The sequence below is a fragment of the Nuphar pumila genome, chromosome 6 (genome assembly GCF_984573655.1).
Source record: "Nuphar pumila chromosome 6, dmNupPumi1.hap1.1, whole genome shotgun sequence".
Classification (NCBI taxonomy): domain Eukaryota; kingdom Viridiplantae; phylum Streptophyta; class Magnoliopsida; order Nymphaeales; family Nymphaeaceae; genus Nuphar; species Nuphar pumila.
The window spans coordinates 53,407,846-53,425,983 of record NC_143254.1 but is presented as its reverse complement, the minus strand read 5'-3'; the positions used below and the strand labels follow the sequence as shown (position 1 = coordinate 53,425,983).

The window sequence follows — 18,138 nt, the reverse complement described above, 5'->3', positions numbered from 1 at the left end:
GAAGACCGTAGGCTTTGGGTATTTCAGATCTAATCAAAAATCTGAATATAGTGGGGATTAAATATGTTTTTTCAGTCGTGGACATGTATATTTTGGTTGGGTTCGTTCAAAACTGGTTGTTGTGAAGAATATTCACATTAAATAGTCGTGAAGATGCACCTTTTTCATAGATCTGATCACAGATCTGAGTGTGGTGAAGATTTAAAATTTCTGTCATCTGCGTACTTCTGTTACTTCATATTAAATTGTCGTGGTTTTTTTTTTGGATCTTTTTTATAGATCTGACACATCTGAGTGTGATGAAGACTAGATATCATGTTCAGTCGTGGAACCACATACTTCTATTTTTCGTTCACTCATAAATGGTTGTTGTGAAGAACATGTTATCTTCAATTTTTTTTAATTGTCTGGTTGGTTCAGATCTGATTGCAGATCTATTGTCGTGGTGAAAACTTATTATAGTAGTGGATTTGCACAGTGTGGGAGTTTATTGCAGCAACACTATTAGTGGTGACTACTGAGGAAGTGGTATTCAGTATGGGTGACGTCTCGAAATCTGATTTCAAGAATGAGGCTATTGGGGAATATAAAGCCTTTGCAAATCCTTTCTCCTATGGTTCTTCTGTGAAATTAAATGAAACTAATTATGCACGGTGGTCTAGAACTTTTATGATGTCAGTGTCTGGACATCGTAGAAAACATATACTGCTGGAATCAGAACCTGATGATAAAACAGGAAAATATAATACTTGGGACGAAGATAATGACATTGTTATGTCATGGATCATGAATAACATTGAATCTCATATTGCAGATGGCTTAATTTATTACAATACAGCTAAACAGATGTGGGACACTCTTCGAGGTACGTACTCTCAAGAGACCAATGTGAGTCGTATTCTACAAGTTGAACAAGAAATATATAATTTACAGCAAGGTGATCAATTGTTGGCCCAGTACTATGCCTCTATTAAGGCAGGCTTTGAAAAACTTAATGCTCACAGGCCTCTATGTTGCTCAAAACAGAAGGATCATCAAGAACAGACTATTGTTGCTCGGTTCCTCACAGGTCTATCATCAGAGTTCTCAGTTGCAAAAGTTCAAATGTTGATCGGGTCAGATGTTCCTACTCTCGCTGATGCATACAATCGATTGAGTAGACTTGCCATCTTTCTTCCACAATCTCAACTTGCATCTCAGTCATCTGCTTTAGTTGTACCATCTAGTTATGGACGAGGAAACACTATGCATGTTAGAGGCAGAGGTCGTGGAAGAGGTATGGGGGAGGTAGAGGCAAACTCCAATGTACCTATTGTGGAAAATCAGGACATTTAGAAGATCGCTGCTGGGATAAACATGGACGACCAGGTTTTTCTCCATTGAAGCCAAATGTTCCAAAAGCTAATGTTACAAAACTAGAGGTGGAGTGTGAAACCAATTCTCCTAGTGAATCTATCACTCTTAGCCGTGCAGAATATGAGGAGTTGGTTTCTCATCATCCTTCAAGTTCTTTTTCTCCTGTTGCTGGTGTGGCCTTCTCTACTGGAGACCATCTTTCTCCCCATGATAGTAAGTGGATTATTGACTTTGGTGCATCTAGACATCTATGTGGAAACTCTCAAAAAATTTCAGATCTAAAGACTATTACTGCACACCGGGGAGTCTCATTAGCTGATGGGAGTTTCTCTCCGGTTATTGGTCAGGGAAATGTTTCTATATCCTCTTCCTTGCAGTTGAAAAATGTCCTTCGTGCTCCTTCATTTCCTCAAAGCTTATTATCAATGAGTTGCCTTACAAAAGAGCTAAATTGTAGAGTGATATTTGATCCTCTGTGTTGTCATTTTCAGGATTTTCTGACGGGGAAGAAGATTGGTGGAGGCTATGAAGAAAATGGAGACTACTATCTACATCACCCCGTGTGAAACATTTATGTTGCAGTTGATTCTTCCTCGAGTCCTGTTCAGTGGCATCGTCGTCTCGGACATCCTTCATTGTCGAAGCTTCGTCGTGTCATTCCTCAAATTTCGTCTACGACATCATTCCAGTGTGAAGCATGTCAGTTGGGCAAGCATCATCGGAGTTCGTTTCCTTCTAGTCAGAGTCAGTCCAGTCATAAGGTTTTTGAACTTCTTCATGCGGATGTATGGGGTCCCAGTAAAATTCCTACCAGGACCCAATGTCGTTATTACCTTGTTATTGTTGATGATTTTTCTAAGTTGTCTTGGGTGTTCTTAATAAAAGAAAGATCTGAAGTTCCTAGTATCCTCAAATCATTAGTTATTGAAATAAAAACTCAATTTGAATCTATTGTCAAGATTATTTGCACTGATAATGCTCTTGAATTTAAAACCAAAGCTATATTGCAATTTTATCGAGACCATGGCATTCAACCCCAAACCTCTTGTGCCTATACTTCCCAACAAAATGGGGTGGCTGAGAGAAAACATAGGCACCTCCTTGATGTAGCCCGCACCCTTATGATTCAATCCAATGTTCCTGCTTTATATTGGGGTGATGTGGTCATCACAGCTTGTTATTTGATCAACCGCATGCCTTCTTCATCCGTAGAAGACCAAATTCCTTTGCAAATCTTGTGTCCTAATGAATCTCTCTTCTCTCTTTCACCCAAGGTATTTGGGTGCGTTTGTTTTGTGCACAGACTCAGACCTGGCCGTGATAAATTAGCCACTCAAGCCACTAAGTGTATGTTTATAGGCTATCCAAAGAATCAAAAAGGGTATCGATGTTATGATCCGATTTTCCGTCGGGAGTATATCAGTGCGGATGTATCTTTTTTCGAGTCTATTCCATATTATTCCAGTACTGGTGCTCAGTTGCAAACTGATCAAGATGACTCCTTTCCTCTTCCTGTTCCTCCTTTTCCTTTGGAATCGATGCCCCCATTACCAAATCCAACTCCACCTTCAACTCCACCTACCTCACGGTTTCATATTCATGTTGATGATAACAGGCCAATAGCTCTACGAAAGGGGACACGACAATGTACCTTATATCATATATCTCAGTTTGTTTCAGATGCTAGAATTGGTAATCAGATGAAAGCATTTATCTCAGCCTTATCTGCAGAAACTATTCCTCTGAGTTATCAAACGACCATTCTCGATAGCCGGTGGAAGCAGGCTATGCAAGATGAAATGGACGCTTTACTATCTCAACAGACATGGGACCTTGTTGATCCCCCAGTGGATGTGGACATTGTTGGATGCAAATGGGTATATACCATTAAGTACAACTCAGATGGTTCAATTGAAAGATATAAGGCCAGGTTAGTAGCAAAAGGTTATATTCAGACATATGGTGTTGATTTCTTTGAGACATTTTTTTCTGTTGCGCGGATGGGCACCATCCGTCTTGTTCTCTCAGTAGTTGTTCACCATGGATGGAGTTTGTATCAACTAGATGTGAAAAATGCCTTCCTATATGGGGATCTGTCTGAGACAGTATACATGCAACAACCTCCTACGTTCGAGGTTGAGGGGGAGTGTCAGAAGGTGTGCAGATTAAGAAAGGCGATATATGGGCTGAAGCAAAGTCCTCGTGCATGGTTTCAAAAGTTGTTTGATGTGATGTCAAAGTTCGGTTTTGATAGGTCAGCGTCAGACCACTCACTATTTATTAAGAAAACTAACTCAGGCTTAGTGGTTATGGTGGTATATGTGGATGGCATCATCCTTACAGGAGATAACATGAAAGAGATTGCAGCTACAAAGGCTCATCTTCAAAAACATTTTGTTACCAAAGACCTTGGTCCACTTAGATACTTCCTGGGCATAGAAGTGGCCAGGAGCAGTGAGGGAGTGGTTTTGTCTCAACGGAAGTATGTGCTTGATCTATTAAAAGAGACAGGAATGTTGGGAGCTAAACCCACAAATATTCCCATGGATCAAAAAGTTCATTTATTGGATGAGGGGTCTAAACCCGTCGATAGCAGGAAGTATCGCTCGTTGGTAGGAAAGTTATTGTATGTGACAATTACTAGACCTGATATTGCTCTGGCTGTAAGCAAGGTTAGCCAATTCATGGACAAACCGACAGAGATACACTGGAATGCTACAATGATGATACTCATGTACTTAAAATCTTCTCCTGGAAAAGGGTTATTATTTAAGAAAGGGGGTACTCTGGATGTAGTTGCTTACTCTGATGTTGATTATGCTGGGTCTGTAGAGGACAGAAAATCTACCACAGGATTCTGTGTATTTGTGGGAGGTAACCTAATCTCTTGGAGAAGCAAGAAGCAAACCGTGGTTGCTAGATCGAGTGCCGAATCAAAATATAGGGCTATGGCCCAAACGACAGCTGAATTAGTGTGGGTTCGAACTGTATTGGCCGATCTTCAAGTCAAGGTTTCATTGCCTATGGTGATGATGTGTGATAACAAGGCAGCTATGTATATAGCCAATAATCCTATTTTTTATGAGAGGACAAAACATATTGAAGTTGATTGTCACTATATAAGAGATATGGTTCAAGCTGGACATATCTTCACCATGTGTAATACCCGTAAAAATTCGATGAGTAGTTTTATCCATATTGGACCCGAGATCCGTTACCTAGATCCAAAAAGGGAATATATATATATATATGAGTATTACAATATATATATGTATAATAACAATACAACAACAACAACAACTACTACGCCTTCATCCCAAAACAATTGGGGTCGGCAATATGAACCAACAAAGAAAATCATTATGGGTCTTCCACATGAATCCTTCTCCTCCATTCATTTCTATCCAATGCCATGTCCTCGGTGAGGTTCAAAGCATTCATATGCTTTCTTATCACCTCCATCCATGTCTTCCTAGGCCTACCCCGACCTCTTTTAACTAATATATTTTCCAATTTCTCCATCCTTCTAACTGGAGCATCATTAGGCCTTCGTCGAATATGTCCAAACCACCGTAAACGATTCTCTCTCATCTTATTTTCAATGGGTGCAACGCCTACCTTCTTACGTATCTCCTCGTTCTGAATCTTATCTTTTATTGTATTTCCACACATCCATCTCAGCATACGAATCTCAGCTACACTCATTTTTTGAATATGATGTCTCTTGGCAGCCCAACATTCGTACTATATAGTAAAGCGGGCCTAAAAGTCGTCCTATAAAACTTTCCCTTCAACCTCAATGGCATTCTACGATCACACAACACTCCAGTTGCACTCTTCCATTTCATCCACCAACCTTTATCCTATGATTTACATCTCCATCAATTTCTCCATACTTTTGAATGATAGATCCCAAATATTTGAAAGAATCATCCACCGGTATTTCGTGCTCACCAAGCTTCACTACACTCTCATCACTACTTCGTTGCTTACTAAATCGACATTCCATGTATTCTGTCTTACTCTTACTCAACTTAAAACCTCTTGCTTCCAATGTCTGTCTCCATAATTCTAACTTAGCATTAACCCCAGCTCTAGACTCATCAATCAAAACAATATCATCAGCAAACAACATACACCACGACACATTTTCTTGTATAATAACAATATTTAATAAATAAATAAAAGTATTTTTAAGAGAATAAAATTAGTATAAAAAAATTTTATTATTTGGGGTTGGATCCATGGTTGGACCTAAATGGATCCAACATATGGACCCAAAATCCGTTACGGATCCACATTCATTGTGGATCTAGCACTAAAGGGGCTAACCCGGATCCATGCTAAAGGTGGATCCGGCATAGCGGGTCGCGGGACTCGGACCCAGACCCGACACCTTTTTACGTTTAAAGGGGGCTCAATTTTAAGAATCGTGCCTAGGGCACGATTCTCGCAGGAGCTCAAGAAGGGAAGGCGAGGGGGTTACAGAGGAGAGAGGAAGGGTTCGCCTCTCGTTAAAAGGTGGGGGAAAAGCAGATCTCTCCCCTCTCAGCTCTCTTCCTCTGGGCTTTGCCCTCGGCGTGCGATGGTGCTGACAACGCCGGACGTCCATCGACACCGGCTCCCTCACAGTGGAGCAACCGATGCCGGCGACCTCGCCAACCGCGACAACCACCTTCTCCTCGCCGGAACAACATCGCGACTGTGGAAACAGCAGGCCGAACATCGACAACAGACTCCCGATCGCGCCCTTCACGGTGGCAGGAGCAACTGGAGCCGGCCGACCATCGTCTCGCGATAGCGGTCTCCGATCGTCGGAAAAAAACATCGAAACAGGTAGGATTTCTGCACTTTTCTTGTTTGGTGTTGATTGTATCCTGTGTGTGTGTTGTGGGTCTGTCAAGAAAGCAAAACATTGGGTGCTCGGTCGTTCTTGATAGGGTTCTTGGCTACCGGAAAACGCAGGCCCGTGAGTTGGGGTTTTTGATAGTCGTGATTTCTGATTTAGAGGTTTTCCTGTTTAAACCCTAACCTGAAAAACCCTCAAATCGAAATTGATGGGGGATTTTTCGATTCTTGGTGTCTGATTTGGGGATTTTCCTATTTTTGGATTCGATAAACTGAATGAGGAAGGGGGGGGTTTGGGAGATGTGATTTACTAGGAGATCTTGGTTCATAGATAGTATGGTTGGGAATTTAGTTGTTATAGAAATCTTTATGTTTCAGATCTTCATGTTAAAGTGAGTTAAAATCTTGATTTGGTTTGTTGTTTTGATTTCTGTGAATAGTTCCTTTTTGAGATACATTTTGATTTCTGATTCTTGTTGTTTCCCAATATGAGTATCGTATTCTTGAAATCGAACACATGAGTACCGATTTGATTTGCGTTGCTGTTTCCATTTGGGTATCATATTCTTAAATGGGATTCCATGTGTTCGTTTAACATCTTGCATATTGGTATATCAGTGAAGCATGTATATTTCAAGATTTACTGGAGATTATTCAAATGGGTAAAAGTTTGAACCCTTAGGGTGTTTGACAGATCCTTGAATCGGGGTTTTTCCTGAATAGTTGATTTGGAACGGTGATGAACTCATCGATGAATGATGCATGTTTCATTCTTGTGCATGCATGCTCTCTTGCTAAACTGACCCACCAGATGAGTGGGAGCTAAGTAGTTGTCTGTAAACGACACATGTGTAAACGACACATGAGAACGCGCAGATATGGCAATTCAGTTGATTCTACGGGCGAAGGGTAACTAACTCTACCCGTCAGCCAAACAAAACAACTGAATAAGACAAGCACTCATAACAATGCTCGTAAACATATAATTACCATAAAATGGCTCAGTCCATCAACAAGTAATTAAATTAATTGTAAGGCATAAATCATTACATCACAAGCCATTCATAAGCAATCATACGGCAACAGTTATATCAAAATATGTAAGCAGTTTATAAGACAAGCAGCCACATCAATCCTAGTTGCCACCAGTTCGTAGATTACGAGCTGTATGCAATCACATCAATCATAAGAGATGCAAGCCAACAAGTGCTACGCTACAATAAGCACCAAATAGTTCGACCAAGGGATAAAGCAAGTCACATGCTAATATGTAGCAACTAGGATAATGCTATTATTATAAGCATTTAACTAGTATGAGAAACTCCTTATTACTCCGCAAAGAACTGCGTAAGCAGTTTAACCAACTAGAGTAACGCCTTGACAGGCGTGCACAGCTCAACGAGTAGCATATTGAACTATCGAGCAAGCAAGCGAATTAGTAGTGCAGGCGAATCAGTAGTGCAAGCGAAGCTCACGACTCAACGACCAGTGTGAACAGACCTTATGTTTCGATAATTACTGGCCTGCGGGTACGCGCAGGCAAAACGTAGAAACAACTGAGACTAGTTCGGGCGTCTGTCATTCTATGTATTTTCAATAACCCGAATAGTTAGTTGAGTTCGCTCCAAAGGGGACGGCATTAGCCGAGAGAGAATTCCCCAGAGGCTGAAAAGCAGTGTCACGGATGCATCCAACTTCTGCAGAAGTGTTGAGCTAACTTGTGTAGCCCCTATCCCCTAACTCCAATGACTAGGGAGGCCAGATCTTTGCCCGTGGGGTGGTTGTTAACAACTTGTCCATTGGAGTTTTTGTACTGATCTGTCCTCTCCCTTGACAGACAACCAGAAGCGAACGGGTGCGTTAGGGGTTGCTTAACTAATGACCCATTCTATGTTGTGGTCTTTAAACCACTCGAGCATCTTGCCTGTGAAGGCGAATATGAGGTAATTTATGTGATTACAGCATTTTGCATTTAGCGATGTTCGAGGTCGCCCGACCGTCTCATCCGATCATCGCAGTACTAGACGTGTCGTGTACGACTACAAGTACTTCAGGATGTAGGGGGTATAGCTCCTCAATAGAAGCCTCAACAGGAGTGTTTCACAAAGATGTAAAGTTTATCAACTTTACTTTGTCTTTTGAAACAATAGTACCTTGTGCCAACATTATGCATGTGATTATCTCGAATCACATCCGCTATTGGGGTATCTACATGTCTCGCATGACTCGATACCGACCTCGATAGATGGGATATGAGTTTCTCAATAGAACACCCGCTGAGAAGTTCGCTTGAACTCCCAATTCGGGATCACCCGAGATATGCCAAAAAGGGCGAGCAAAACCAGCCAGTCACATCCCTCCAAATGCTTCGATTTGGAGCAGCCTTTGATGTTTTTGCGCAGCTCCCTAAAATCTCAAATCGACTCTGCCGGACTGCACACACGAAGAGCCAGGATCCTTCCGAGGTATCCCTCTCCTTAGACGAGGATGTGACGCTCGCTCCCGACTGAACTCTGGTCGCAAGAGGGAGAGGGGTAAATGCCCCTTGCATCCTCCACGATGATGCCTTTAAGGCATACGCAAAGAGCAAGAACCTTCAGGTCATCTGCAATAGCAAGGCAATACCAACACATATGCAAAAGCAAGAGCCTAGGCGCAAAGCGCGACGTCCAAGTAAAGGCGGTAAGCAAAAGTGCAACGCAATCCCTCGGCACAACACGCAACTGCAAGTAAAAACTGTAAGCAGGGGTGCAACGCAAAACCTTTGCGTGATGCGCAACAAGTAAAGGACAAGGATCGCGAAACTGCGTCCTTGAGTTAAATGTGTACTCATATAAATATATATGATATATATGCATATATATTTATTTAATTGTCCTTTTTAGTTAATTGAAGTCAATTCAATTGTCCAAGTCTTCTGTGCAATCTTCCCCTACCTTAAGGGGTGACGGACCTCGTATGTCAGCTGTGTAGGTAAGCACGATCTCAAGCCATGAAGAGCGAGCAGAATCCACCGTTCAACCTGTGATGCTAAAAATGTTAGCATGCCAAAATACAAATGAGAAGTGGGTCTGGTAAGACCTGTAGCAATACCGAACCCCGATACGAGGTTAGGCAGGGAGCTCAGCTCCCTGCAGAAGAGGGACAGAGGTAGCAAGGCCTCCTGCCTACAGGAGGCAGAGGCAGGAACGTTGCATCCCACAGACAAGGGTGCCAGAAGCAGGGGCCTCAGCCTTGCTTGGCAGCAACAGTAGAGGCAGGGAGCAGGAGCTCCCTGTCTGCCAGCACAAAGAAAGGTAGGGGAGGGAACAGAGGCTCCCTGCCACGCCTGCCGCAACAAGGCACGGGGGAAACACCCCCTCTCAGAACACGAGACAGGGGCGCAACCCCCTGTCAGCAGCAAGAACAAGGCAAGGGGCTTTGCCCCCTTGCCGGAGAACAAATGAGATGCAGGGGGCAAGCCCCTGCTCGAAAATAGGAAAGCAGGGGGGCTTCGCCCCCTGCTAGCAAAACGCAGGAGGCAGGGGGACAGAACCCCCTGCCGAGGAGCAACAGGCGAGCAGGAGGGGCTCCGCCCCCTGTCGGGACAACAACATAAGGCAGGGGGTGAAGCCCCCTGCCGAAAAAACAAGAGCAACGACAGGGGGGCCTCGCCCCCTGCCGGGAAACAAAAGAAGGTAGGGGCTTGTCCCCTACCGAACACAGAATGAGATAGGGAGGCAAAGCCCCCCCCCCCCCGATAGAGGACCCCAAGAGGCAGGGGTGAAACCCCTACCGAAAAACAACAGGGGGGCTGAGCCCCCCTGTCGACCCACTGCAAAGAGGCAGGGGGGTTTTACCCCCTGCCGACAAGAGGCAACAGGGGGCTCAGCCCCCCTGTCGACCAACTGCAAAGAGGCAAGGGGAGTAACCCCCTGCCGAGAAGAGGCGACAGGGGGCTCAGCCCCCCTGTCGACCAATTGCAAAGTGGCAGGGGGTAACCCCCTGCCGACAAGAGGCGACAGGGGGCTCAGCCCCCCTGTCGACCAACTGCAAAGAGGCAGGGGGTAACCCCCTGCCGACAAGAGGCGAGAGGGGGCTCAGCCCCCCTGTCGACCAATTGCAAAGAGGCAGGGGGTAACCCCTTGTCGAAAAGAGGCGACAGGGGGCTCAGCCCCCCTGTCGACCAATTGCAAAAAGGCAGGGGGGGTAACCCCCTGCCGACAAGAGGCGACAGGGGGCTCAGTCCCCCTATCGACCTACCCTACACAAAGGAGGAGAGGGGAGGGTTTACCTTCGAAGATCGCAGCAACGGGGTCGTCGAAGGGGTTCTCGGGAATAGGGGAACAATGGCGGCTGGAAGGATATTGATGACTTTGATCGCCGGTAGCAGCAAAGGTGGAGGGCCGGCAGCGAGTTGTCGGCTCGAAGAGGAGAAAGGCCGACGGGAGCAGAAAAAGGGGATCGGGGCTCACCGGATCTTAGAGGCCGCCGTCAGCGTCAGTGGCCGGCTGACGAAGGTCGTCGTCGAGATCTGCAGCAACCCAGACAAGGGTGGCGGCCGGCGGCGAGTCGCCGGCGTCCTGCGACACAGGAGACAGCGAGGGTTTTTTGCGAAGAGGTGGCCGGCAACGAGTGGCCGACGTCGGTGGCCGCAGGGAGGATCGCTGGTCGTCGGGGAGGCTTGCCGGACTGAGAAAATGGAAGAGACGAGAGGGCGAAAGGGGGAGTCGGTCGGGGAAGAGAGACCGAGAGACGAGAGGGGGAAGGAGGTTTCGAGAGCCTCCCCCCTTCGTCGCTGCGTGCTTTTAAAAGCATGCAGCCGACTAACTTACCCGGGTCGGATCCAGGTCCGGATCCAAAAAAAATCCGATTATTACAGGTGGTGACCTGAGGGCTGCCGGACGTGTAAAATCCGAAAATTTTATAAAATTTTGCAAATTGGGCCTAGATCCAAATTGCAGATCCAGGACCCATAAAGGGGGGTAATTAGGATTTATTCATTTGAAAACTTGATTTAACGATAATAATGAATAAATAAAATTTTTAAATTTTAAAAAAATCTAATTTACTTCGAGGATCCACAGTGGATCCATTTGGATCCACTTGTGGATCCATATCGATTGGGGCCGGGTTACGGGTCTCGGGTCCGGACCCGAGCCGCGCCCCTGTGTAACAGCCCTTTTAAAGAAAGGGGCAACCCGATAAGGGTTGCCCGATAGGTTTGTTACAGAAAAGGAAAGGGGGGCAGGAGGGGGTTACGCAATGCGTAACCAACTCCTCCCATCTCGGCATGGAGAGGGCCGATAAAAGGAGTGGAGAGGGGGGTTTTCCCTCTTCACTCGGGCACTCTCTCCTCCCCCATCTCTTTTCCCCCGTCTCTCTCTCTCTCTGTCAGTGTGTATCGGAGAGGAGGAGTTCGCCGGCGAGCTGCGGCAACCAGCAGCCATCAACGACTGCAGCGAGTACCCCCCTGTCGCGGCAGCAACAAGGAGTGTCAGTCGCGGCCCTACCTTCGCGTCCCCAGCCTTCGATCGCCGGGAAACCCATCGGAATCAGGTACGGTACTTCTTGGACTCGGGGTGAGGAATCGAACGTGGGTTCGATTCCATGGGTGGATTGAGGGGAGGATTCGGGGATTAGGTTGTTTCCCCATTTCGAAAACCCAAACGATTTGGGGATTCACTGTACCTAACCCTAACTGTAGCAAAGTTCATCCCAAATCGATTTGGGGATTTTTCTTACCTAACCCTACGTTGCAAAAATTCCTAGCCCAAACGATTTGGGGTTTGGCTGTGGTATCGGACTGCCCCATTCGTGGGATTTCCGATTCTTTGAAATGGATAACCCCAATTTTTGGGTGATTTCTGTTTTGGGACCCAATAACCTAAATACTAAAGGGAAAGAGGAAACCGAAGTCTGTTTATTTTGGGTGTTGTGCACCTTTTGAACCAGGCCATAGCAGGCCCAGCTGACCCAGTTAGCTGGGAGCTGGCCTGTACCTCGGCTTGTGTAGATCTTTTCCTAGCTGTGTTATAAATTCTTGTAATGACATACTGTCAGATTCGCTGGTGGTTTGGTTTTGTTACATTTGTATGCTAACCTAATCTTTCTCGGGGATATCCTTGTAATCTTTGTATGCCGTTATAGTAGTAACTTTCATTACGGTTGTTTCTTTTCCACTAAGTATTCAAACTCTGTTTTCTGGAGGTGTATTTGGATTTTTCTCTCAATGATCTAGACTGTTGGCATATGGCTTGAAATAGCATACCGACTTCTGTATTTCATTTAGAGCAGTCCCTTCTTCTTCTTTTTCTCCATCATATCCCTTGAGACCTTGTGGTAAGTGATTTCGGGTTTTATGTGGTAAACTGTGTAAATATGTCTAGATTTAAGGCAGATTGTATTTGCAGATGCTGGTCAAATATTTATCATAATCTTTTGATTCATTAATTTAGTTATGAGGATTAACTTGTGTAGAAAGTGATCAGTTTTCTTATTACCAGGATTGCTTGGTTTGGATTTAGCCGCAAGATAGCATCCTATTATTGAATAGTCTGAGAACTGGGGTCATCCCTGTTCATACAGTAGGATAGGTGTATAAAATTAGCATGTAGTATTAGAAAGAATTGAATATGCTGGCTGAATGAATAATTGTCATCTGTATCTATCTAATGTAATTAAGTCAGAACTCTTTACCTTTACACTACTATAATGCTTCGGGCGTATTGAGATTTTGTTGAGCAAATGAAACCTTAATGGTCACAGATCTATATAAAAATATATTCATTTAGGTCAGGGATTTATTAAGACTGTAAGAGGCAAAGACTCTGAAATTAACTACACATGGTATTGGGTAATCAGATGCATATTGTACTACTTTTCCCTTGTATTCAAAACCCTGCTATGATGCATGTCTACTGTTTCAAATGTATGAATGAGCCGTACGCTTGAAAGGTTAGTTGCCTAGTAAAATACTTGTATTCTGAAATAGTTTGTGACTGCATAAATGTGTAAATTCTGGAATATGTGTGGGTATTGAGGAAGGGGTATATAACCATGCTCTTAAAAACTTTTGTAATCGGGATGGCATACTCTCTAAGGAATCAATGGGCTGTAATTCTATAATTGCTTATGAGAAATTTAGACACATGCCTTGCCGAATGGACAAGATGGATTAGATACCCGAGGCGGGTATTTGGAGCTGATAATTTATGCACATTGAAAGATAAATCTAAAGATAACTTTAAACTTAATGGTTGTGTGCTTACGGGTTTAAAGGTACTGGGGCATCGGTGCTTGTGCTGTAGAATTTGTAACATGGGAAATAGTTGATTTTTTTGTTAAAATGTATTGCTTTGGTACAAGTGTATACATGATAAGAATGTGAGCATGATCCAATTATTGATAATTCTTCTTGAAATGGTACATGTACACTCACACACTTAAAGAAACCATGGATTGGTTAAGACCCATATGTGATGTAGGTAACACACACATGTTGAAAATGCATATGAATGAATTATGACATGCATATGTTTGGGTTTATATTTGCATGAAGATGTATGTTGTTTGGCATTTTGGCTTAGTGTTATAAAGGAAATACTGTTATGGTTTTATTATGTGATGCACCGATGGCCAAATTTGACCATCATCGGCCTGGAGTGCCGTGGGGTGGGTTTTCTTTTATTTATGTTTTTAACAGCATCACTTAAACCACATAAGATGGTTTGACACTTTACTACACTGTTCTATGTGTTTACACGGGCTGGAATCCCGAATGGGTCCCTACGAGGGAGGATGCAGGGTTTTCACTTTACTTTTGCATATAGTGTTGCAAACTTAAAGAATGAACTTTAAATATAAATAAAGAATAAGAACAGTGTAATATACATTCTGGGATATCTCATCTGGAGTATGAGAATCTTGGATATCCGGTCTTGGGGAGACTGTGAGGATACAAAAACTCCGTGTGCGTTGTTGCCCCTGAACCCGATATTGAGGTTCTTCTCCTGGCCACGGTTTTAGGGAGAATCCGCCACTTTACCCGGGAGTGGTGTGTTAGTCACAGCTGTGAGTTTTTGGTACCAAGGAAGTGGCACTTGTGGGCGTGGGGTGTCCCTTGTGTCCCCGACATTAGATGTGGAGGTCTAATGTTTCGATGGATGGTGTTGTTTCCTGATATCGGTCGAGGGTTAAGTTGGAACCCAGTAATAAAATACAAATTGTGTGTTAAGCTACCCTGGGAACCTGCTTGACCTCGGGGTTTGTACCCGTTTGGTGTATCCGCGGGCCACGGTAATTAAAAAGAGGAACTTAAAGATGTGTGCATCTAATAGGGCATGCATATGGAAAGATGGAACTTAAATGAAAGATAACAGAAGAAATCATGCATTGCACATAATCATGCATTTTTCTGTTAGATCATGCATGTTTGAATCATTCTTGATATCATGACATCATTTGGTGGTAGCATACGCTTTACTTCGTGAAATCATGCTGAAAGGTTGGTTATTTAGTTATTGATATATGACACTGTTTACTGTTATTGACTGGTGAGTAAATGAAATCATTGGTAGTTATGGAAATTTAAATGTTGCAAATTTTATATCTGCACTCACTCAAATCACTGCATGAAATCTTATCCATGTTCTTTCTCTCACCTGGTTTCTTTAGAAGTAGCTGTGCTCAGAATTTCGGTTCTGACACCCTACTTTGTTGGTTTTTCACAGGAATTGGTGGACAGTGAAGTTGGACATGCATCTCGGGATGGATGAGTTATACTTGGACTTGTCAGCTTCAGTAGAGGATATTGTGGCTCTTTCTTTTGTCTTTCAGTTCTTTTAAATTCTGCAATTGTTACTTTACTTTCAGTTGAAGAAAACCTTGTCTTTGAAATTTTATTACTCATTAATAAAAGAGTTTTAGTTGGTTGATATGGATGATAATTGCAACTTCGTTTGTGGTGGATGGGCTATCCAATGGAAAGTGGAACTGTGAGGACCCCAGATCTCTGGGAAGGTTTCCGCAACTCTTTAGAAAAAAAAAATCCGCATTTTTAAAAGGTTCTGGATTGGGGTCGTTACAGGACGGGAGGTCGCCGGTGGTGGTGGGTTGTCAGGGGGTCTCCGGCGAGTAGAAACGAGAGAGACAGAGTCAGGGACGAGAGGGGGTCGGGGGGAGAGAGAGAACGGGAGAGCAGTTTCGAGAAACCTCCCCCCTTTGCCTCTCGCTGCCTTTAATAGGCAGAGAGAGGCGGTGGCCTCGGGTTGGGTCCGGATCCGACCTGAATCATTTTGTTTTTCCTCAGGATTTTACATTTACAACCATAAGAATGACTTCCACTTTCTATGTAAGTGCTCTGTAGTTGGATTTAGTGGGAAAATGACAGTTGGATATTTGAGAAAGTTAATGATATTGAAAAACTTCCAGTTGAACCTTCTCATATGGTTTGCTTTCTCAGTGTGCCATTAGAAAATCTAATGCTTCCCTTTTTCCATCTTACTGTAAGGCTAAGGATTTGGATAAGTAACTGTTACGTGTAACTATGATGTTCCAGAAAGGCATATACTTATTCAAATATCTCTGTCACACAAAGGACCAACAGAAAATCAATGAATTACAAACTTTTGGATAGCTTAACATGTAAACCCTATGAGCAATGGTGGTCTGTGTCCTATTCATGAGCAGGTTGAGATTGAGGCTAATTCCTGATATTTGACATGGCAAGATTTATTGTTACACCTCATGAAACTCTTTTTATTTTATGTTTTCAGATATTCATGTTTCACTTATTATTTACTGACATGTCTTGGGAGAATCCTCTCCGAGTTCCTCTGCATTTTGAATGTGCCTCTTAAAATTTTGTAGGTACGTGGAGGTGTATGTGAAGTATCTACTGGTGGATTCTATTGCTGAACAATTTTCAGCATTTTCAGTTGCATTCAATAAGGTTCTTCCTTTTGTTTTTTGTAAACCCATCTCCATGAACATTTCATTCATATCATTGCTTTTCATCTTTACCTACATGCATTTAATCTTTAGTCGTTAACTTCATCCAGGTTTGTGAAGGAAAGGCATTAAGTCTTTTCCACTATGAGGAGTTGGAATTATTGATTTCGGGTTTGCCTCATTATGATTTTGATGTAAGGTTCTGCTATATAGAATTGAATAGGCTCTCTTGTTCTTCCTCCTCTTTTTTCCTGTCTTTGTAGATGGATGGACAGATTTAATTTCTCTTCTAAATACTTGATTTAGTGGAAAGATCTAGGCAGAAGGCTTGCAAAATAATTCTGGCATCTGAAAGTATTTGTAGATGGTTTTACCATGCAAGCATAACATTGATATGAAGAAAACTTCCTATCTTGCATTAAATATATTAACTTAAATGAAAAAAGAACTTGCCATCCAGTATAACACCATATAAACTTCGATGCAGGCACTAGAACGGGCAACTGTTTATGATGGTGGGTATTCTAGAGAAAGCAAGGTCATCATATGGTTTTGGGAACTGGTATGCAAAGTAATTTCTTATATGAAATTATCGGATTCTTCTGTAATCGTAAATCTTTTTAAAGGCTTCTAGTAAATAGGTTCGAGAAATGAGTATTGAGGAGAAGAAAACATTGCTCTTTTTCACGACTGGCAATGATAGAGCACCTATTGGTGGTCTCGGTAGCCTCCCATTTGTCATAATCCGAAATGGAGATGATACTGACAGGTAAAAACACATGCATGCACTGATCTTCATGTAAATATTTTTTAAGTTTTATTTATTCCATCTTCATGTAGATTTCTTTTGGATCAGTATGATATCGTACCTTGCTTATACTTTGTATTTTGTCAGTGCTCTCTCTTGCCAATTTTATTTAGTACTTTATTGATAATCTTTGCTGCAGATTGCCAACTTCACACACATGTTTCAACATACTAATGATTCCAGAGTATCGAACAAAGGCTAAGCTTGCGAACAGGCTTAAACTTGCAATATCCAATTCAATTGGGTTCGGTCTGCAATGAGGTGATAGTATGATTACACGTTATTAACTGTCAAAATATTAAACAATATGTTCAAGCTATTTTAGATATAATTAATGTGTCTTGTGTGGTTTAAGATTTTTTTTCAATGTCCTTGTTTGAGTTGAATTCTTTCAACTGGTGAGATTTGAGATCATCATCTTAGGGTGATCTTTTTGTCCTGTCCTGTTAGTCAAGATATCTCATGGTTGTGTCAACGATATTTCATTGTCATTGAGTAATGTCTCATTTAATTTTCTGTTGTTTTAGTTCATTATGCAACTACTAAATCTATGTGGTCTGGCAGGATTCTCATCTAAAATCTTCAGAATTGCGTAGTCATTTAGAGCTCTTGTAATGAGATTCAACAGGTCAAGTTGTCATTGCACTTTCACGTTTAAGGACAAGTGGTTGCGCTCAAACTAACTTACATTTTGTTCTAGAAGATGGTTTATGGTGCCCTTTCAAGTCATGCATCAGTCCGTCTCGGATGTAGATATTTGCGGTGGTTGTTGGAATATCTGTAAAACCTGTACTAGGCTTTCAATCCTGGTGTTTCGTCTTATTGCTGGAAAGTGCATGTGAATAATGGTATTCAAAGATGTTGCTGTCTTTCATTTTGTATTATTGATTTTTATTATTTAATTAACAAATAAATGTTGTACATTAATAATATCCTGTTCTTGTTTTAGTCGAAGCGCCTTTTTTCTATTAGTGATTGTACTAACCTGGGAAGATTGTGCAAGCCCATTTCATTGCCGAAACCCTCTTGGAAGTTGGCATACTATGCATCCCTGCCATCATTCTCTGTCTTCTTTAGCTTAAAAACTTCTGTCAGGAAAGTGCTTCTCGTGCACAGAATTAGGATTCGGCAGATATTAGTAGGGCATGATAGGGAAATTTGGTATTTGGCATTGTGCGACACTTTGCCACGTTACA

General features: G+C 42.7%; 1 protein-coding gene across 3 annotated transcripts in view; it reads left to right on the top strand.

The window, feature by feature from the left end:
• LOC149834864 (uncharacterized) overlaps positions 1 to 17,893 on the top strand; it is a 254,912-nt gene extending 237,019 nt beyond the window's left edge. For all 3 annotated transcript variants that reach the window (XM_090011592.1, XM_090011593.1, XM_090011591.1), the window contains 6 exons: positions 16,054 to 16,135; positions 16,245 to 16,328; positions 16,622 to 16,696; positions 16,776 to 16,903; positions 17,082 to 17,203; positions 17,507 to 17,893. In XM_090011592.1, the coding sequence (XP_089867718.1) occupies positions 16,054 to 16,135; positions 16,245 to 16,328; positions 16,622 to 16,696; positions 16,776 to 16,903; positions 17,082 to 17,202 (490 nt within the window). In that variant the 3' untranslated portion in view covers position 17,203; positions 17,507 to 17,893. The remainder of the gene's footprint in view (positions 1 to 16,053; positions 16,136 to 16,244; positions 16,329 to 16,621; positions 16,697 to 16,775; positions 16,904 to 17,081; positions 17,204 to 17,506) is intronic.
• Positions 17,894 to 18,138: the final 245 nt, after the last annotated feature.